Genomic DNA, 22598 nt, shown 5'->3' on the forward strand with positions numbered 1-22598 from the left:
TTGGTCTTTCTTGTAGGCCAGTTTGATCTCTTCAGTATTCAGTAAGCCTTCATGGTGTAGTGGATTCAGTGCATCTTCTTCACTGTCTTTCAGATACACTCCAATGCCCTTTTCTCTTCTTCAACTGTCTGGTGTACTTGCAACATCCCATGCCCACCAATGCTCCTTGGTAAGTAGAGTCTGTCAACATCACTGTGTGGATGAAAGGCATGATTCACTGTCATTATTTTTCTGGTCTTCCTATCCAGGGCTTTTAGTCCTGCTTGAGTCCAGTCCATCATTCCAGCTGTATAACTAATGACTGGAATTGCCTAGGTGTTAATGGTATTTCCTCCACTGGGTTTGGGCTTAAGATCTTCTTCACTCCCATGATGTATTCACTACTAACCTTCTTGACCAGTGTGCTTGATGTTGTCAGATTGAAGGATGCCCAGGTATTTGTAGTCATCATCTTCATTCAGACTCGTGATGCTATTTCCATAGGGCATCTTGATTCCTTCAATTTTCACTATTTTCCCCCTGTTGATGGTAAGGGTGGCACATTTGTCCAGTCCAAACTCCACTGCAATATTTTGGGTATATATTTGGACAGTGTTGAGCAGCAATTCTATTTCAGATTATGTTTTTCCATATTGCTTCAGATTGTCCATGTAAAGGAGGTGGGATAACCTGGCAGATGTTTTTGCTGTTTGATAGCCATGGCCTGACTTGTTCAGTATTGTTGACAGAGGAATCAGTGCAATGACAAACAGTAGTGGGGATAGTGAGCTTCCTTGAAAGATTCCTCTCTTGTTGTTAACCTCTCCTAGTCTATTGCCATTGACCAGCAACTGTGTCCTTTCATTGTGCCATTGATCTTTGCACAAAGCTTCTGATGTTTCTTCTGACTCCTGTTATTTCTAGGCACTTGATTATCCAGTCATGTGGCAGCGGGTTGAATGCCTTCTTGAAATCAATCCAAGCTACATTCAAGTTGGTCTTCCTTCTCTTACAATTTTCCAAAATCATCTTGCCAGTTAGGAACTGATCTTTTGTCCCTCTGCTGTTTGGGCGGTTTCCTTTCTGCTCAGATGGAAAGAGCTTGTTTTCAACTAGGTGCTGTTGGACTGCATCAACTACCCCACAGTTAGCAATTTGAAAGTTGTTGGCAAGCAGGTTAATTGGCCTGTAGTTGCCTGGTGCTGCCCCTTTTGCTGGATCTTCAGTTTCACCTCCTTGCAGTATGTTGTTAAACCACTTGGCAATGAGTGGGTGCAGAGTAGTCAGATGTTTCAACCAAAAACCGTGCAGTTCATCTTCAGCTGGTGCTGACCAATTCTTGATCTTCCTTACCCCTTTCTCCGCTATCTCTGCTGTTTTTACAAGTTCTTTCATTTCAGCTTCTTTTTTATTTTTATCCACCTCCTTTATCCAAGCTACATTCTTGTTGTGTTTCTTTGGGTTGTCCCATAGCTGTGCCCAGAGCTGCATGTTTCTTCTTTGTCAGGTGTTGACTAGTTCATTGCAGTCTCTCCATTGTTGGATTGGTAGAAACGTTTCTGATCTGACTGAAATTGGAGATTCTGTCTGTAGTGTGCAATTTGAGCTTCGTATCGGCTGATCTTTCTGGCTTTGGCTGTTATTTGCTGCTTTATTATTTCCAGTGCTTCCTTGATCTTCCTTGTTTCTAGGTGATATTTCTTGTTCAGGTATTCTTTGGTGTTTTGTTTTTCAGCTTTTTTCCTTTCATCTGTTCTGGCTTGCTTGCATCTGATCTTAGCATGCTGATTTTATTTTCCAACCTGATCTTCCATTTTGGTGGTGCACTGTTTGGCTTTTTTTCTTGTTTGTTGATTTTGTATCCAAGGTATTCAGTCATAACTGCAGCCATGCTGTACATCAGCTGGTATATTTCTTGCAGTGAGATGGTGATTATATATGATATTACAATATTAGCATCTTTTAATACTTGTACTAGCTGTTTCTTTGTAACAAGCTTCAATGCAGATAACCTTGTTCTGTTCTTTGTGTGCTGTTCTAGATGCTCAATTATTCTTTGTTTCAATTCCTCTTGTTTTTAGTTAGAGTGCTTTGTTCTTTCTGAGGAGAAGGCACAGGAGAGGATGCCTGGTTTGAGAATGAAAATGATTCAGTAGCAGTGCTGGCTTCCTCTACTGTTGATTCCCCCTGGTTTTCCTGTACAGTCTGAGCTGCTTCTGGCAAGGTTTCGATTTCTTTGCCCCGGGTAGACCTTTTCAGTTCTTCCAATTCTACTTCTGTGAATACTTTATTTCATATTATAAATTAACACTGATCTGCTAGCCTCTGTTCTGTTATTTCTGATTCTGGATGTTATTCTTTTCAGAAGTAGTGCATAGTTTTCAAATATCCTCTTCTCATTGGACTTGATTTGTAATAGCAGATCATTATTTCTTTGTTTTCAGTTTTCGTATATTTGTGACAACTAAAGAATTTTTCTTCCAGTAGTCCTGCAGCTGTTGGCCCTGAGTCCTGTAGCCCATTTGTCACCAGAAGTTCAGAAACTAGAACACCTAGTGCAGTCCTTGTTGACCCAGGTGATGACAGATCTGGATAGGTTTCTGTAAATTACATCTCACCATGTTGTTGAGATGTAAGAGGTGTTCTTTCTCTGGCTTTTTGGACGAGACCTGTCCAGTACATTTGAACCTCTGGCATGGCTCTCATCCTGCTTGGAGCATGCAAGCCCCCCAAACATGTCAAGGTAGTGATTCACAGGGGTTGGGGTGGGTATTATTATTATTATTATTATTATTATTATTATTATTATCTTTTATTTTCTGTATTTGCCTTTTTTTAAACAGCAGTCATTGTTTTATGCTGCTACTTTATTCTAATTTTCTGTGATTTGCAATTGTTTCATGGTCTTTCATAAGGGATATCCCCAAACTATAGGCTTAGCCCAGGAAGTTGTAAAAAAAGAAAAGAACCTAGAAGAAGACAATAGCAAAATAAATAAATTTAAAGAAACAAATTTAAACATTACTAATACATTATTCCTCAACATTTGCAGCAAGTGAGGTTCCTAATTATAAGAGAAAATAGCTATTAAAAAGACAGAAAAGCTTGAATGTCAACTTCATCCAGAAAACACCATTGAATGAGACAAAGTAAGATATGTAGGCATCCATTCATATGTGTCTCCCCTCACCACTATCCTAGAACTTCAATAAAATACATATTTATTTAAACAAATGTGCTGACTCTTATTTGTTTATTCTGCTATGAAGACCAGGACATGTTGTTAAAAGAACGATAATGCTGCAGAGCAGAAAGTAACTCAGATTTCTTATGTAGCACTTAAACTGAATTAAAAGAGATCTCCACTGTCTTGCATAGAAATATATTTGCATTGTCAGTAGATTCAGCATTTTGTTCTTGTTTTTTAATGTTTCTTCCAAGTAAGAAAAATAATTTGAAGGTCATTCTGTTCTACACCTACAAAATTCTAAGTAGCTACCCTCTGCTGTAAAACTTTGATTTCTGAGAACTGCAGGGACTTAAAAAGAAAATTTTAAAAAATGTTTTGAGTAGAATTGTAGAATACATTTCCCCACTTCCAGGCAAACAAAGTTGCATTATCTGATTGTCCTTCATATAAACAGTAATAATAAATTTGCAGATAAGGTTGGATGGACTTGGGTGTTCCTACCACCAAAGAGATCTTTTCTGAAAATAAATGGAAATGATTCCAAGCCATTTATTAATAAAATATGTTTGACTTAGATCATCATTGTCCATCCCATTTATTCATACAAGGGTCTTGTGTCAGCAAACTGATGTGCTTATGTAAGAGATGTGTTAGATCTCTCACACCAAAGTTGTTAACAACTGGGAAAAGTACTGTGTGGTCATAGTGTTTTAAGCCCCAGTAAGCTACTTCTGAAATGAAAATAACATGCCACGCATTGTGAGTGCAGAGTGACATCACAAGTATCCACTTACAATGATGAATATTACTTTAGATTTGGCAGTTCTATTAAACATATTACAGAAGTTCCTGTATCAGCGTGCTTCCTTTCTGGGGTGTATGTATGTGTATGTATGATAAAGCCTCAATTTTTATATAATGATGGGCCTTTTGTGCAGCAGTACAGTTGCAGTCTTTAGCATAGTTTGATCTAAACCCCACTTTTCTCTGAATATGCATCAAGGCCCCACATTTCTAAAACTTTCCCAGACCTTTCCATAGTGATAATGCTGCTACTGTTAGGTCAGCCTACAAATCTATAGTGCTGCATAACATCTTGGGTATTTTTTTCCCCTCTGTTTTCTGAAGAACCCTGATATACCCTTGGAGTTTGTTATGTGCTCCAAATTAAGACCAGCCTGGATGGATGCTTCCCTAAAAAAAGCTTATCCTTTCACAGTCTGACATGTTTTACAGGGCCCTCTGAAATGATAGTTTATTCCAATAGGCCCTGTCAGTGTTCCCTGGTTGTCTATCTATGAGGATACCATGGAATCTTCTACAATATACAAGAATTTAATGGCAGACACTCAGGTTCCTTGTTAGAGAGGTAGAAGTCACAAGAGTTCAGAAATGAAGACATTATTAAAAAGAACTTGGCTTAAATGAGTCCCTTCTGCCCTTGTTCCAGTTTTAAACATGAAAGTAACTGGGAATTATAGTACACTATCTGATAATTATTGGGCCTGCAGGAGACTTCAAATGGGTAGTTCAACTTTTCTTTCTTCTATTTTCATCCTGACGGGAAATGTATTTGAAGTTATAGCTTTCATTGGGAAGAAATTCCTTTTAGCTTGTTAAAAAATGCATGTCCAATACAAAGTGCATCTATTTTTAACATATAAATAAAGGAGGAAGCAACATCAGAATGGATATGTTTGGTATGATGGTTCTGTGCCTGATTTATTTAAGGGCTATCACTCTGTAAACTGGTCAGTTCAAGTCTAAGTCAAAGATACTGAGTGTGGCAGGCCATGGTTGAATGGAACGCACTGAGTAAGGTATATTTAGGATAGGGTTGAGTAAAAATAAAGTAGGGGTGCTTTATTACTTTAAAAAAAAGTGCCAGAATTGAAAGGATATCCTGAAGAATTTTTCAAGGAGCACTACAAATATTCTTGACTGGCTAGGACCTCCCACTTAACCTTCATTGGAAAGAGTGTCTTCTAGTGTGGAGTTCCTCAACCTTGGCCACTTGAAGATGTGTGGACTTCAACTGGGGAATTCTGGGCCAAGGTTGAGGAACACTGGGTCTCATTTGTCCATGATGATATCAATACATAGCTCTAGCTAAACCATTGTATAGTGCTATAATAGTATCACTCCCAATAGATGATCACTGATTACAATCACTCAAGCAGAAAAAAACAGCAACTAGAAAAGTGCAAGAGTGGCTGAAAACAGTTGCAAAAGGTCATGGGGGAATGGTTTTGAGCTTGTTCCTCTCCATCCTTACTTTTGGAGTAATAATTTAATCTGTGTACGTTATTTAGCTAAGTGCTAATTTTGAAGGCCCTCCTTGCTATATTACCATTAAAAAAGTAGATTTGCTGGAACCACATTTACAGTTTAGGTTGAAGCTATTGAATTGTTATCATAAGGCATAATGCCAAGCAGTAATAATTACCACTATCTGAAAATAATCGCTGGGAATGACAACTTCTCCATTCTTGATCCACTGTACTGTAGGGGCTGGTTTCCCGGAAACGGCACATTCAAACTCAATGTCCATACTTTCATAGGCATAGAGATTTGAAGGGTGAGTGATAAACCATGGAGGAACTGCAAGAACAAAGAGAAAGAGAAAGCAGAAATCAAGGTGGGAATGAAAGGTGTTATTAGAAAATTGATACGCAATTATTTATCTGGGACAAATCTTCCAAACAATCAATATACACAATTGGGGCAATGTAAACTTTAAAGGCATTCACATATGACTTATTTCCATGATGTATCATACTTCAAAACTGAGCCAGCTACCATACAAAACCTGGTCAGTAGATCAAACTTGGACAGTCATTATATACTGTCCAATTCTATAGTATTGTGATACATAGTCTTTGGCCTAACCTGTGATTGGCTTTACAAAATAAATCAGTGTGAGCAACACTTTTCCAAGCCTGCAGGAAGAAGATTTAAGCCAAATGATCTTTTCAGAGGACAAATTCTTATTAAGCTGGCAATTATCTGTTGTCTTGTATTACTATAATGTATTAACACTTTTCCTGTATAGTATGTGATATGCTAATTTAATTTAATTTCATCATTACCATAATACTAGTTATAGTATGATAGAAATTTGCAATTCAAGGGAAACTGCTAATAACATCACATTTCTAATGAGTTTTTCTATCATCAAAAAAGATGGGAGGTGGAGGGAATCAGTCCTGTTCGTCAGCTTTCAACAAGGGAACAATATTCATTATTCTGAATATTCATAGCTGCAAGAAAGCCAGATTAGATTTTTAATTTTCAGGATAGCATCCATGGCTTGTTTTTTGACATGGAAAATGCAACTGTATTTCTGAAGCAGCCATGCGTAATGTCTGGATAATACTGTTTTTACAATTGTATCAATAGCAGGTGGAATTATCTAATATTATATGCATGTATAACTAATATTGAATTCTTTGGGTTGCAAAATTATCACTGTTAGACTTATAGATCATTATATTTATTTTGCACTAATTGATAGCTAACCATCAGCCCAAAGGACCATTACAAAACATTTAACCTAAGAAAAAGAAATATTTATTTGTTTATTTAGAAATAGACATCCCTGGTCAGCAGCAATTCAAAATTAAAACTACCATACCAAAAGCGGCAATATCACACTAACAAGATCAAGATCAAACACCAGATTTTAAAAAACTAGACCATGGGAGAAAAAAATGTAGGACTACTTTCATTTCCATTCAGTCATTTTGTCTGCCATCTCAATAAATTTGTTCTATAATGCTTCTCACTTCCTCAGAGTCAATTTGGAGAAGACATGCGGTGTGCTCAGGAGAAGCCAGGTTATTATAATAAGAGATGAATGCTTTTGGGTTTCTCCAGTAACTAGCTCTATGAAAACACTAGGAAAATAGTGACCCTACTAAACCTACTTTGGTTAAAAACACCATTATTAAAAAGAAGAATTTCAATGAAAAGCCAAAAAGACCATTCGCATGTATTATTAACTGAAACAAAATCTTTTTTACAAAAAGGTTTTTGCTGCATAATCCCACACTGTGACAGAGGAGACAAAACCCTAACCCTCCTCACAAAAGTATTGAAGATAATTGATGCAAGAACTGAGAACTAAATACTAGGTTTAGTATATTCATTTGGAAAGAGGATAAAATCCAGAAAGGTTTGGAACACAGCTGGAAGCCATTTTTCAGAGAAATAGCTAAGGAAATGGTAATGTTCAATACAGTGAACTTAAGGGAGGAAAAAAAATACTTTTCAGTACATCATGAGTCTAAAATCAATATGTTCATCCAGAAATTCTGATGGAACACATTTGTTAACCACTCCTCAAAAGCTCAGTAGAGGACAATTTATACCTTTTGTTTTTCATAGTTGGACTTTTCCAACTTCTGTTTCTCTTAAACTGGAATCTTCCAACTGCTTCTCCAGGAGTTCAACATGGCCTACCTAGCACTTCCTTCTCCATTTTTTCACCCCAGCATTGTGAGGGAGAGGACATGGAGTGACAAGGACTAACCGAAGTCCTTCAGCGAGCTTTCACTGCTGAGAGTGGATTTGAACTTGTATCTTCTTCCTCCTAATCCAACGCCTTTACCACTACATCCTACTGGGTCTTTTTAATATTGGGGGGGGGGGGGAGAAGAAATTAGATAATTTCTCTAGTCTCAGGAGCCACTGAATTCTTTAACTGTTCATCCAGAAGCCAGAAAGTAATTTAAAATACAAATTAAAATAGACATGTTAGAGCAAGCTAGTGTAGCAGTAATATCTCCCCAGCAAATATCTCTGAGTGTTGTTGGAATCATTTTTTTACAAATTCCAAAAGAAATAAGAACTAAACTCTCTTTAAAAAAAACAAACAAACTCATCCTGGAAATATTCCTTTCCATCAGATACAACTATGGACAAATGTGCGTGTATCTTTGATAATGCCAAACGTTTATAAAAGTTAAACAAGGCAAGTGACTGTTTTCAATGAGAAATAGTATAGAAAGATGAACAAAAGCAGCCAATGAAGAGATGAGCTTCCCAAACGTGTTACCCTGGCTGATGTGATGGACTTCAACTCACATTATTTCCCAACCAACATACACAACAGCTGGAGTATTATAAGATCCAATTTATTTGTAGGCTACTAGAATTAGCAAAGGTGGAAGAGGATTTTGAGAATAGGTGATCAAAGGATTATTTCTAATCAATTCCTAACTGTTCAAAGGAGATATTAATAAATTATTTCAGAAAAGAATGGGGATCAATTTCCTTCTTAGTGCCATTATACCACTGACAATGAAACATTACTGGGTGACTTCAAAAACTATGTTCTTTCTCTCTTCTGAGAACTCCTTTTCTCCGTATTTGTATCTCATTCTGCTTGGTGATAAGAGCCCAGATTCCGAGAAATGAAATTCTCCATGAAAGGCATGCAAGAGTTTGAGCTTACAATGGAAAATGCCAAGAATGTTCTATAATGAGCCCACAAAGGTATCTCAGCAGCCAATTGAAAGATTACTGGCAAAGGAGCTAGTTATGAAAGTGCATGACCAGATGACTTTATCATTTTCTCAAAATGTCTTCCTTAGAAATGACATCCTCTTTCAGTGAATAGAGAGTTCCCAAAGCCAGGGGAGGCACAGAGAACTTGCTGTTTTCAAATGTACTGAGATTTACTACGGTGTTTCCTAAGAATATCATGAGTGTCACCTAGCTCTGAAGAGGCAGTTGGAGAAACCATAATAAAAGAATTAATGCAAAAATTACAATCACTATTGACTTGTTCTTCTAATTCCTCCACCAAAAGGCATGTGACTTTCTCTAAGACATGGTTTGATAAGGACTGTGTCAAAGCTAAGGAAGCCCTTACTTCAGCTTTTCAGCTGTATAAGGCTGGGACAAAGACTAGCAACAACATTAATATAAAGTCCCCTGAACATCTCCTTGCCATCAAAAAACAGTATAAATGACTGGTGGCTGATAAGAAGAAGCAAGATATGAAAACCACTTGGAAATGACTATTGAAGCTGCAAAATTGAAGAACTCTGCCCTTTTCTGGCAACTACTATCCTATCAGACAGCTAGATCCTCTACTAGCTTAGACTCTCACATATCACCTAAGGTTTGGGAATACCACTTTCAGAAGATGTATGAGGATCCAAATAATGAGATATCAACACAAATGAACGAAGGCTTAACTGAGTGGCCTCCGGTATCAGAGTCTGAAATCAAGTCTCTTTTTGGACAACTCAAAAAAGAGGAGGCTCCGGGGATGGACTTTATTCCAGCGGAAGTATTAAAGAATAATGTAGAATGGTGGACCCCAATTTTAGCATCGCTTTTTACCTATATTGATAATATGGAGCGAATCCCAGAGGATTGGGGTTTGGCTATTATAGTCCCGATTTTTAAAAAAGGGAAGATAGACGATCCTGCAAATTGCAGGCCTATTAGTCTACTAAACATAATTAGCAAGCTTTACGCTAGACATCTTCATGGAAAACTCAAGGATTGGTTGGATCAGGGAAATCTGATAGCAGATGAGCAGGCTGGCTTTAGAGAGGGTAGAGGAACAATTGAACAATGTTTGGTTCTCCAGCATCTGATTCAAAAATATTGTACCAACAAGAAAACATTATTGTATGCTGCCTTTATAGACCTAAAGGCAGCTTTCGACTCTATATCTAGGACCAAGTTGTGCTGGATGTTGCTTCAATAGATGGTAGGGTCCTCCATTTAATTCGTGCTCTATATTCCAATATGGTCCTTAAGGTCAGATGTAACAGGCGTGGATCCCTTTCAAAGCCGATTAAAGTAGAAAAGGGGGTGAAACAGGGTTGTATTTTGGCTCCTTTACTTTTCAACTTTTATATTAATGATATGGTAAGATGTCTAAATCACCCGGACTTTCACCCCCCCAAATTAGGGTACTGAAGTATCACCTTGCTGCTTTATGCAGACTATGCAGTTATACTGTCCAGGACACTACAGGCCTTAAAAGAGCTTTGAGAATTCTAGCCCAAATACTGAATCAACAATCAGCTGGAAATAAATTATCAGAAAACCAAGATCATGGCCTTCACCAAAAGGCTGAAATTCCATCTTTGGGATATAAATGGACACAGAATAGAGCAAGTAACTAGCTTCAAGTATCTAGGTGTAGTTATGCACGCTATGGGATCAAGGAAAGCCCATTGTGATTATGCGGCTGACTCTGCACACAGATCAGCTAATGCTATCCTAAAATTCTTCTGGCGTAAAGGAGGGTACCAGCAGCTCTTAAACTCTTCCAGGCTAAGATGTTAGCCCAGCTCTTTTATGAGACCTTCGTTGGCTCCCCAACTTCAAATATTACATCCCTGAAAAGAGTCCAATCAAAATTTATCAAGTGACCCTCCAAATGCCCAGATATGTGCCAGATGCTTATCTTCGACTAGAAGTAGGTATGATAAAAGTTGAGGCAAGAGTTCACCTAACTTCCCTGAACCTTTGGCTAAAGCTCAAGAATCATCCTCAAGGTTTAGCACCACTTATCTGAAGCAAAGGACAAAGGATTGTTGTTTAGTTGTTAAGTCATGTCCGACTCTTCGTGACCCCATGAACCATATTGCGCCATGCCTTCCTGTCCTTCACTGCCTCCCTGAGTTTGCTCAGTTTCATGCTCATTGCTTCAGTGATGCTATCTAACCATCTCATCCTCTGCCGTCCTCTTCTCCTTTTGCCTTCAATCTTTCCCAGCATCAGGGTCTTCTCCAAAGAGATCTCTCTTCGCAAGACAAAGGATATAGAGCGGCAAATGGATTTAGGGAAGGCTCCTTACTTCCTATCTCCAGTGTATAGTAAATTTATTGTCACTGCTGCTAACTACCTTGCTCAGCTTGAAATTCCTAGTCATCGGAAAGCTTTTTCTTTAGCTCAAAGCCGTGCTCTCCCCTCTGCAGTCCTGGATGGCAGATATAAAAAAAATCCCATTAGCGGAAAGGTGGTCCTCTTGTGACATTGGAGAGGTAGAAACCACAGACCACGTTCTTCTTTGTTGACCTCTTTATAAAGAGCTCAGGAGTTAATTAATCTCACCCTTGATCAACAAATATCCTGGGAGTAAAGATACAGACTATATGCAAATGTTACTTATAGATGAACAGCCAATTGTTACAGCACAGGTAGCCAGGTTCTGCGCAGCTGCAATGAAGATCCATCAGATTATGATTGGAAAATTGCAGTAACATACCCTTTGTAACTCTTGTTGTATATATATCATATCTTATATATTTACTCTTACTCTTATACGTGTTTATATCCAACCAAATACTAGCTATTATAATATAAATTAATAAGATTGCATTTAATTTTGATTAAGGAGCTCATTCAGCTTGCAATATAAATGTATTTTAATACTAATCAGAAATTGTAACTTCAAATCTATTTTATTTTAGTTGGTTTATCACTCTTTAGACTCAAGGTGTATACTTTTATAGAATTGCCGCTTCTACTGGTCGGTGACTGTAAATATATATATATATATATATATATATATATATATATATATATATATAAAGAGAAGATAGGAAATAGCCTGGTGAAATCATGAGCATTGGAACCAGGAAACTGAGTGAGGAGTGGAAGTAAGAGCTTTTACTGAAGGATTGGGATGATGATATCAACGCCAGTGTTCAATGAAAAGGAGTTGAGGGAGGGATGAGAAAATGGAGAAAGAGAGAGTCAGTGGGAGAGGATGACAGTAGTAGTGGGCAGAGAGAGAGAGAGTGAGAAAAGAGGAATAGACTATCACAGGAAAGGGGCTTGAAAATCCCATCTTCCAGCTCAGTTTCTAGATTGCTGGAGAGACCTTGATCTCAGGCTGATGCTCTTAAATGCCACATCTGTTTGTAATAAAGCCATCCTAATCCTTGACTTTGTAAGGTTTACCCCGTTCGTCTCACAGAAACTCTCGTGACACGTGTGTTCAGCAAAGCAGTTTACTCAAGCGTAACGTAAGTAAGTACAGACAAAGCCAGGGTTGGCTTGGCATAGCTTACATGGTATTTTATAGCTTCCCCATTCCCACACTTTACCCATTGCTTAGTTACAGATTACTCGCAGTAATCCCCCCTCGCCCAAATGGCAGATTCAGTCCAGTGCTTTTGTCTTTCTGATTGCAGTCTATGGGTTGTGCTGTTGTCGCCTTTGTTGGGTTTGCCTGTTTGCACGCAAAGCCGGGAGTTCTTGATCGCTCATTGATTGCTTCGCTCCCGAGCCTCTGTGCTTTCCTTTGTTTGCAGTGCCCGAGGGGAAGCTGCGCTGACCCAAAGTATCCGCTTGCGGTTTTGAGTTAAGCACCGCCACCTGTCCGTAATCAGCTTGCAGTTTCACTTCCCCTTTTTCTCTGCTCGCGCCTTGGCGGTGAAATTGACTTAGGCTAAGCTGAGCAGTGCCTTCGCCGTGCCGGGCCGTGCTGGCTGAATCTGACAGACTTAACCTTGGATCAGGTAGAGCTGACATGTATTATCAAAATTTGAGTGAGTGAAGAAAAGGGGTCCCTGTTAGTGAGTTATGCTCACCTGGTTTTTGTTATTATAATAGCAAAATAGTGTCACTTCTCCTTTGGGAAAATCTGATTGTTCTGACTGCATCTGCTTTTGTATCAGCTGAAGCTTCCAAGTGGTCTTCAAAGCAGGCCAAAGTGAAACCTTTGCCATAGTTCACATGTGACATAACCAAGATATGAATGACTGTGAGAAGAGTGTCCTGGATCTGGACCTGGCCAATTGGCACAAAATATGAATCTGTGTGAAGGCCTTCCTGGGTACAGCTGCCATTTGCTCTTCAAGCAGGAGCTAAGAGTCCAAGAAGGACTCAAAAGTTTGCACCATTTCTGTCTGGAGAAGTGCCAACTCATATAAACTAGAGATGGAAGGTTCCCCAATCTGGAAAGAACATATACTCTTGCTAGAGCTGAGCCTAGATGTTTTATCTATACAGATTCTCAATGCGGTGTCCAGGCATTGAGATAAGACCTTGACAGCATCACTCAGTTGGCCAAGTGTTGAGATATATAACTATCATCAACATACTGATGATGATGATGATGATGATGATGATGATGATGATGTGTGTGTGTGTGTGTGTGAAAAATGTGTAAAACTCCATTTGAATTTTCACATGAATTTTAATGGCAACTACTGACAATCTCTCTTATAATTCCTGATGCAGAAGTAGACAGAAGACTCACAAATCTGGAGGGAAAAAAAAACCCAAGGAAATTTAAACGCAATCAATGTTCATGATTTAAGGTTTTGTCTGTATGATGCCCAAAACAGCAAGTGAAAGAAAGAATAGAAATCATAATGTACAGCTGGAATTTTATAACTGGGGTGATACAGCTCAGAGAAAGAGAAAAAAATACTCTGGGGGAGAAGCTGAAATTAAAATAAATGTGGAAATATTACAAAGAACAATCACAGTTGAACTGGTCTACTTTCTTCCTATCCTGTCAATTTGTTGCTCTAGGGACTGGATAACCTTTGTTCTCAGTACTAAAAGTTAAGTGCAGAAAGATGAAAGGGATCAGACTAAGCCTCGCAGTTATAGGCAGTCCATTACATTACTCCCCTCCCAGTTTTTATGAGGTGGTACCATTTCAATCAAATAAGAAGAAATCATCAAATTCTAATTTGATTAGTAGCAAAGGTAGTAATCTAAATTCACTGGTTAGAAAAATATTGCTCTTCTTCATATGTTGTGCACGATAGTATAAACCCTATGGAGGTTTCAAATAACCCACATTCAAACATTATTAATGTTTCTATGCATGCATTAATCCCTTATATTTCGCTATTATTTTAGAAGATCCACAAAGCTTCCAAGAGAATTCTCTCCAGCCCTTGGGAAGAACCAGCGCCACATCTCTAGAGTTCAAAAATTGCTATGTTTCTCTTTTTTTCTTCCTCCCAGGATTGTGGTATTAAGCCCAGATACAAAGTCTTTCTCTGAACTTATTCCAATTTATCTGAATCTTTCTTAAAATGTGTTACCCCAAACTGCCATGACTAGATTTACACATCAACCCATGTTTTGTTTAATCATGGCTTATTGGATAAACCAGCTGGCTATATTTGAAGTTGTAATCCAAGTTGTAACTAATGCTTTACAAAGAACACTGACTGGATTCATACAATAAGTTAAGCCAATTTCCAAGAATCCACAAATTTATAAACTAAAGTGACCCAAATCTGGATGTCTTTGAAGGGCTACCAAGTATTTATTTATTTGGCAGGTGGGGGAAGCATAATAGCTCAGCAAATAGCTGACCCCATCCACTTTAAGCTGAAAGAGAACCTTTACCATACTGAAAATAAGTGATTTTCTATAGGAAAATAACTGGCTTTCTTGTTGTTTCACTAACTCCATGAATGCTGCTTTGATCTCAATACGGAGGTGGTTAAAAACCTGCTGACTCATAATCAGACATTTCTTCATAGGCTAGTCACTGTTTTTGGCCATGCAACTATGGCATGATTTGCATTTGTTTATTTTCTTACATAGTTCAATAAACAAATAAATGCAAATCATGCCATAGTTGTTTGTCTAATTTACAGGGAGGGAAGCTATATTGATCCAAGGACTGAACTCATTCAGGGCAAGGGCATAAAGAACTCGCCATGGTTGGGATATGTATTTAACCAGCTTGTTCCTGATCCCCTGCTTGAAGCTACTTTCACATTAAGGGCATCCATAAGCAGGGATCAAAAACTCAGAATAGTGCTTCTGAATGTGCATTTGAAGGCCCATCCACCCTTTTTTATATGTGTGGGTCATGTGACACCTATGAAAAGGGGCAGGGCTTCAAACACATGGTTGTGGCCACAGTCTTGACTTTTTGACACCCCTCCCCACAGAAACATCCACTTTATACTTAGGCATTGCATTCAAGTCCTCCCCAAATCATACATACAAAACCACATAGTTGCCATTCCCACACAAATTCAGTATTTATATTAAATTACTACATATACTGTGATCCAATCCGTTTACAGGTCAGAGAGCGTTCCAAAAAGAACCTTTTTTGGGGAGGGGGGGGTGGTCTCTTGATATCTCTTGTTTGCTTGTTTGCTTGTTTTGAGGCTTAGAGCTGTCTTTAAAGACACAGAGGGAAAAAATTATTTCATTGGAAATTAAAAGCCAACATTCATTCATTCATTCATTCATTCATTCATTCATTCATTCATTCATCAGATTTATATAGCTGCGCATCTCATGACAAGTGACTCTGGGTGGTGTACAACAAAGCTACAACCAGGAAGTTAATAAATACTAAACAATTATTATTTTATTTATTTATCTATCAAATTCATATAGCCGCCCATCTCATGAAAATGAAAAGGTGAGTTCTTCAAGGCCTCCATAACTGTGCCTCTGGGAAGAAGTAAAGCAAATGAATAACATAAGATTTACTAGAATATGAATTCAACCATAGACTATTTCTTCAAAGTCTTAGAAATTATTTTTTTAAAAAAATCTTCCACTCTCATTGGTCATATAGCCTTGTTTCTTAACTTGCCTAATTTTCCCCAAGTCTTTTGCCTACAATCTCTTCAAACGGGAGTTACCAAGGACTGGAGTTGAGACACACTTCTAAGGCATAATGATTTATTTTTTACATGCGGCCCATGCACATATCAAGGCATGTTTAAAAAATCACCTATGATCCACGGGGAAATAAAGTTATAAAGATTCCCTCAAGCCAAACATCAGTGAGTGCATGGATATATCCATGTCCTTTTCTCAGAAAGTGTATGAAAGCACTTCATCATTGCCTGCATTCAGGATCCTTTTTTCCTTTCCTGTCCAGCCTACTTTTCCAAGCCCACAAACAAAACTAACATGAAGCTGCTGATACACCATGGTCAGGCAGAAGGTCTGCATCAGGTGGGAAGGTAAATGTTTTTGCTTCTCTTTCAGATACAGCCAGGTGAACTCACTACCAAGTGTAACAATTTTGGGGTAGAAGGAGCTAAAAAGACACTTAGTCCAACTAAGCCAATAAAGAGGCATGGTACAGAAAGAAAGGTCACCGTACGGGGTAACTGGCATGAGATAGTACTAATTCAGATTGGTTCAAACTCATGGACAGAATTCAAAGGAGGGTTTGGTAAAGAATTTCATTTGAAGGAATTGATTATGGCTGCAAAGTAGCAATCATTTTTTAAAGGATATAGTAGCTGTCAACTGAACCATAAAATACACCATATTCAGTTTCATTCCAGAGCCTTTGTGGGAAAAATGTTACCTCCCATCAGTAGCTTCCCCCCATCTTTATTTTAAAAATAGCCACATTTTTTTAAATTCCAAAACACTCAAGGATACATTGCCAGGTTTGGAGAAAATAGATACAAGCTGGTAAATGCTAAGAATCATGTCAGCAATCTTAAAGTTAAAGCAAAGGGGAAAATGCCCACAGCCTTACTGCTGTTCTTTGGAAACAGTAACCATGCATCCTTACAATTTAAGAAATTTGCCTATATATCCAGGGGGAAAAAAAATCCTCCAAGTTTGGCAAATGCCATTCTCACCTTAGCGTTGCACTTCTGCATTCATGTATATTCCAGAAGTGGCCTAGTATAACATAACGTTTCTGTTCCTTCAAGAACCACTGGAATAGACATCTAGATGGACCAATCTCTTAATTCAGAATAGTGCTTCATATTTTACCAGAATGGTGAAGAATCTCCAGGTATCCTATGCTATATACCAGAACTTCCAGGAACTTAGTATCTAATACAAATTCCATAGTACATATAAAGAACTATCTTGAAATGATTAAGCTCTCAGGACCATTATGACATTTACCAGATTTACCTTGTGGAGGTTCTGCTAGGGCAGAATGGCAACTGGCCAGTGCATTTAATTAATAATAGCTACTACCTAATTGTGATATCACAAAGAAAAAAGGGTCATGAGGGAAATCCAAGTCCACATTCTCATACAAGACCACAGATCTAGGCAAAGTCTCTGAGACAGAAGCTACTACAGAACAGGTGATTTCAAATATTTTCAGGTTATAGGATCTGTTAGTTAAAACAACAACAATATTCCCTGAGCCTTCATCAAGGGCAAAGCCCTAACAATAGAGAATTGGCTGCATTCAAGTGAAGTGTTTGGTTTTGGGGGCAATGTTGGGCTTCAAGATTTTGTGATCACAGTCTAGACACAGATTTCTTGAAATTTTGCCAGCAATTGTGGCTGGCATCTTCAGAGGCAAGGTGGATCCTAGGGTTCCATGCAATACAATTCGAAAAGCCTAACTACCATATTTTTCTGACTATAAGATGATACTTTTTTCTAAAATCCTTACGCTAAAAATTGAAGGGTATCTTATTCAAGGAAGTCAGATGAGGAGAGAACTGCGCAGTTGCAAAACTGCCCATACTTTGTGTCTGGAAACAGGCTTCCTCCTATTGCTAGCCTCCAGTCACGAGTGAAATAGCTTGACTCTGCAAACGGACTTCTTTCAATCACGAGCCTTATGTAACTGACATCAGCTGATGCTGAACAAATCAGTTAGAGGAAGTCTGTTTGCAGAGACAAGCTATCGACAGTTTCAGTCATGATTGAATGTAATCAGTTATGCAAAAGAGCATGGAAATAGAGCTGCAGAGAGACGGTTTGGACCTCCTCCCACCGAGTGTATCAGGTAAATGTTACCTAATTACTAAATAAAAATGTGTTCTGCACTATCTTTAAAATATTGATTTCTTAATTTTGGGTTGGAAAAGTGGGGGTCGTCTTGTACATTGGGGTGTCTTATTGATGGAAAAAATACAGTATATAGCAATGGACAACCCTTCTCCAAACATGGTGGTCACACAACTCCATTGCTATTTGCCACACCAGGGTAGAGGGCTTGCTTTTCTTGGAGTTATGACCAAGGAAGAAGAGTACCTCTCTGTGGTCTTGATTAAAATCTTGTTTGTGGTCTCCTTAAAAACAAACACACAGGAACATGTTTCCTTCAATATAGTTCTAACTGCAACAGTGACATTTCAGGAATCCCCGCTTCTCATCACATTCAGGTAAGCCCATCACCAGAACTAGGACAATCAGAATTCAAAACAGATCCCAGCACATATCCCCGGAAGGGAGCAGCTACAAAAATATTGACAGACTTCACTGATTCCCTATTATTATCCTTCACCTCCTTAGAACTTAACTCAGTTTCAAATGCTTCCACAATGTCAAGGGCATTAATTCTATGCAACTATGCTAGTCGGCTATCGATCTCTGAAATTTCATTGCTACCGAAGAACAGTGACAAAGAAGTCTAAGGAAATAGCCTCGTGGATTTCCCTGTAACAATCATATGTAAGTCTGGTTCATTGCCTTTTCACTCATGTCATATTTGTCTCTATTATACATTTTCATTCTTTGTCTTCAATCACTACAACAGTACTATTATCCCTCATGATCTGGTTAGTTCCATTATTCATTATTACGGCTAGTGATAACGCAGGGCTCCAAACAAGAACAGAGATAGGGAAGTTTATTAATAAAATTAAATGATTTGAAAACCCTACCACATTCAGATTCTAAAATTGCAATCAGCAGCAAAATTTATAATTGCACTCCTTCCCATTCCCTTCACTTGCTCTCCCCCAGCACTACATTATCAACTGCCTTACTATCATATGTACAATGTTCACAAAAAGGAATAGTTTTAGCAAAATATCCAGGTAGGACCATCTTTGTTTCTGAGTTTTATCTCTGCAAGGTATGTAGGTATATCATGAAGTTTTTTGAGTCAGGAGGAGTCTGGGAGCACCATTTCAGAAGAACCAATTTTATTACAAGGCACAAGCTTTTGTGAGCTGCAGCTCCCTTTATCAGACACATGAAGTGGCTTTTCTAGGCCTCTAATGAAGTGAGCTGTAGTTCATGAAAGGTTATGTTTTTTAATAAAATTGGCTAATGTGAAAAAGGGCTATCAGACTTGTTTTGATTTTGGCTGCCCTAAACTAACACGGTCCTCCTTCTACAATGTCTTCTAGCATGAGAATCTGATGTAATAAAAGCCCTTTGGGGATATTCTGCATAGCGTTATTATGGGAGTCTTGTAGCTCTGCTCTAACATCCAAATAATATAGAATTATAAGGAATAAAGCATATAGAATTCACTGAATTGAATTTACTTCTGCTTCTACCTCTCTGAAGATTTTCAAACAGGAACTGGATGGATGCTGGTTGGGAATGGTTTAATAGATTCCTGCACTAATCAGGGGCTTAGACTAGAACATCTATAACATTTTTTACCATTCATATGAGAAACAGTGGATGTTTTCAATTCAGCTTTATCTCAGGTATCATGAAGAATAGTATTTCTCAGGCAACCAATGGATGGGAACTTCTTGATGTATCACTCTAAGAGCAAAAGTTTCCTTCCTAAACTTGGCAACCTGGACCATAACTCAGAATTTCAACAAGCATGAGATGGGTGAACAGAGGTTTGCAAGGAAATTTGCAATATTGTTAACCTATGTTTACATTAATTAATCTGCATAGAAGGAACGACGATGATGGAACATGCCTTAAGGTTTCATAGGAAGTTGAAAGGATGGTCATTGCAGGTCATCATCGCTAGTTCCCCCTTGCTAACTGAGAACGCACGATCTTACTGCATAATAAATACAGTTGTTCCTTTCTTCGTTTTTGTTCTTAAAACTTTCATTCATTTCATAATAAACTTTTGATCAATTTCATAACAAACGTTGCCATCATCTCCTTTGCTTTTATTTTCTGCTTTTTTCAGTGGGTCCTAGGTGCTACATCTTTTTTTCCTGAAAATTTAGCATTTGCCATCCAATCAACTCAAAATTCTCAGATAATCTACTTTAGAGTCAGATTTGTCTGTCAGATTTGAGATAGGGTTCCTATTTTTATCTACACTTAAAGAAAAATGTACAGGATGCAGATTGTTATTTTACGAGTCATCTAAAATAAAATTTCTAAATAGGAGGGGATGTTTTAAAAAAAAAAGAATAAATATCCAAGGAACTGCTTTGACTGTAGAGATCAGGTTATTTGGCACATTCAGATATTATCAAGCCTAAGAAAAAGGAAAATTTGAAATCCCACAATAAATGTAACTAATCTCAAAAGAGAGAGAGAGAGAGAAAAGAAAAGAAAAGAAAAGAAAAAGAAAAAGAAAAAGAAAAAGAAAAAGAAAAAGAAAAAGAAAAAAGAAAAAAATCTTCTCAACCCAGACTGTGTTAAGAAATAAAGGTTAATCTGTTATAAATCCCTACCCAATTGTTTTGCTTCTTTCTGTAAAGTTTAGGATGAGATTTTACAAGGCAAACAGTTGTAATAGGACATTTCCTTCACAAGACTGTTTATCTTCCTACTGTGCGTTACAGATTATGGGAAGCTTAAAAAATAACAACACAAACTTTAAAAAGTATAGATAATAAATCCAGCTATTCAAGCAGAAATGTTTGAAGCTCCTCTTTTTAAAAATGTCATGTTTCCTTTTTGTACATGTTTCCTTTTGTTCCATCTACAATGGGTCATTAGTCTGTACAAATATTCAGTTCAAAGATTTTGCTTGAAAGCAATGCAGCTGAATCACCGAATTGAATCAATTTTTCCAAAGTAATCATAAAGCCCATTTGAATCATCAAATCAAATGCTGTCAGATCAGTTTGAATTGTTTTGATGTTTTTGTGCATGCAGAGAAACAGTTTTTTAAAAAAATCCAGAAATTGAAATGAAATCAAGCAAATCTGAAGATTCAATGTATACATTCAAATTTAATCAGATTTTCTGAACTGAATACCTATGAATTGAATTTTGCCTGATTTGCACAATCCCAGTGAATAGAACCGAGCAAACAGTTCTGTTTCAAATAAAACCAGCATATAGGACCTGAGGCCTTGCTGCACGGTCCAGCGGAGGCCCTGGCTGCAGCCTGGAATAAGGAGGTGGCTGGGGCCTTGGACAGGATCACGCCTGTGCAGCCTCTCTTGGGCCATTGCCCTGGGCACTCCCCATGGTTTATGGAGGAGTTAAGGGATCTGAAAAGGGTTAAGAGATGTCTAGAGCGCTGCTGGCGGAAAACTAAAGATGAGGCCGACTGAACACGGTTCAGGCCCAGTTATGGGACAGAAACAGCATTGGTCACACTTTTGGATGATCTCTGGAGAGAGCAGGATGAGGGTAGTGCATCCATCCTTACTCTTCTTGACCTCTCGGTGGCTTTCAATACCAACAACCATGGTATCCTTTTGGGTCGGCTGCAGGAATTGGGGCTGGGTGGCAAAGTGCTGTGCTGGTTCAGTTCCTTTCTCCAAGGCTGAACGCAATCGGTGTTGATCAGGAGCGAGAAGTCCAATTCATAGCCTCTACTTTGTGGGGTGCCTCAGAGTTCGGTGTTTTCGCCACTCCTATTTAACATCTACATGAAACCATTGGGTGAGATCATCCAGCACCATGGGTACACTGATGATACCCAATGATACATCTCCATCCCGGGTGACCTAAGTGATGCTGTGACTACCCTCTCGCAGTGCCTGGAGGCTGTAGGGGCTAGGATGGGGGGCAACAGGCTTCAACTGAACCCTGGTAAGATGGAGTGGCTGTGGGTACGGGGACCCTCAAGATCTAGGAGTTTATCATGTTTGGTTCTTGATGGGGTTGCACTACCCCAGACATACCCGGTGCATAATCTAGGGGTCGTCCTGGACTCAAGACTCCTGTTCGAAAAATGGGTGGTAGTCATGGCTAGGAGGGTCTTTGCGCTACTTTATGTTGTGCAGCAGTTACGCCCCTTCCTCGATCAGGAGGCCCTCCGCATGGTCACTCATGCCCTGGTCACCTCCCAGTTGGATTACTATAACGCGGTCTACATGAGGCCACCCTTGAAGAGTATCCGGAAGCTACAGCTGATGCAGAATGTGGCGGTGCAGACAGTTCTGAATGCCCCTAGGAGGGCACATATAACACTGCTGTTATGCGAGCTGCATTGGTTGCCAGTTTGTTTCCAGGTCCAATTCAAGGTGTTGGTCCTCACCTTTAAAGCTCTTCATGGCACAGGACCAGGTTATCTAAGAACCTGTCTCACCCCGGTTACTTCAGCCGCCCACTCGGTCCCGCAGAAGGGACATATTGCAGACCCTACCAGTCAAGAAATTTCAACTGGTGGGGTCTAGGCAGAGGGCCTTGTCTGCTGTGGCCCCCGCCCTATGGAACAATCTGCCTCCCGAGGTCCGGTGTGGTCCCACTCTCATGGCCTTCAGGAAAGGGGTGAAATCCTGGTTGTGCCAGAAGGCCTGGGGGCCGGATGGGGGCTTGCACCAGTGGAGGTGGCTTGTGGGATGATTGACCTTGCCGCCCCCCCCCCATCATCTTGAATGTTTTTAGTATTTACATACAG

General features: G+C 38.9%; 1 protein-coding gene across 1 annotated transcript in view; it reads right to left on the bottom strand.

Moving 5' to 3' along the window:
• DCC (DCC netrin 1 receptor) overlaps window positions 1-22598 on the bottom strand; it is a 603623-nt gene that overhangs the window by 352412 nt on the left and 228613 nt on the right. The window contains exon 7 of the mRNA XM_088152996.1: window positions 5616-5770. Coding sequence (XP_088009122.1) covers window positions 5616-5770 — 155 coding nt within the window. The remainder of the gene's footprint in view (window positions 1-5615; window positions 5771-22598) is intronic.

Source organism: Python bivittatus, unplaced genomic scaffold (assembly GCF_059951505.1).
Source record: "Python bivittatus isolate LINGU-HERP-01145 unplaced genomic scaffold, Pbiv_v1 ctg000570_np1212, whole genome shotgun sequence".
Lineage (NCBI taxonomy): Eukaryota > Metazoa > Chordata > Lepidosauria > Squamata > Pythonidae > Python > Python bivittatus.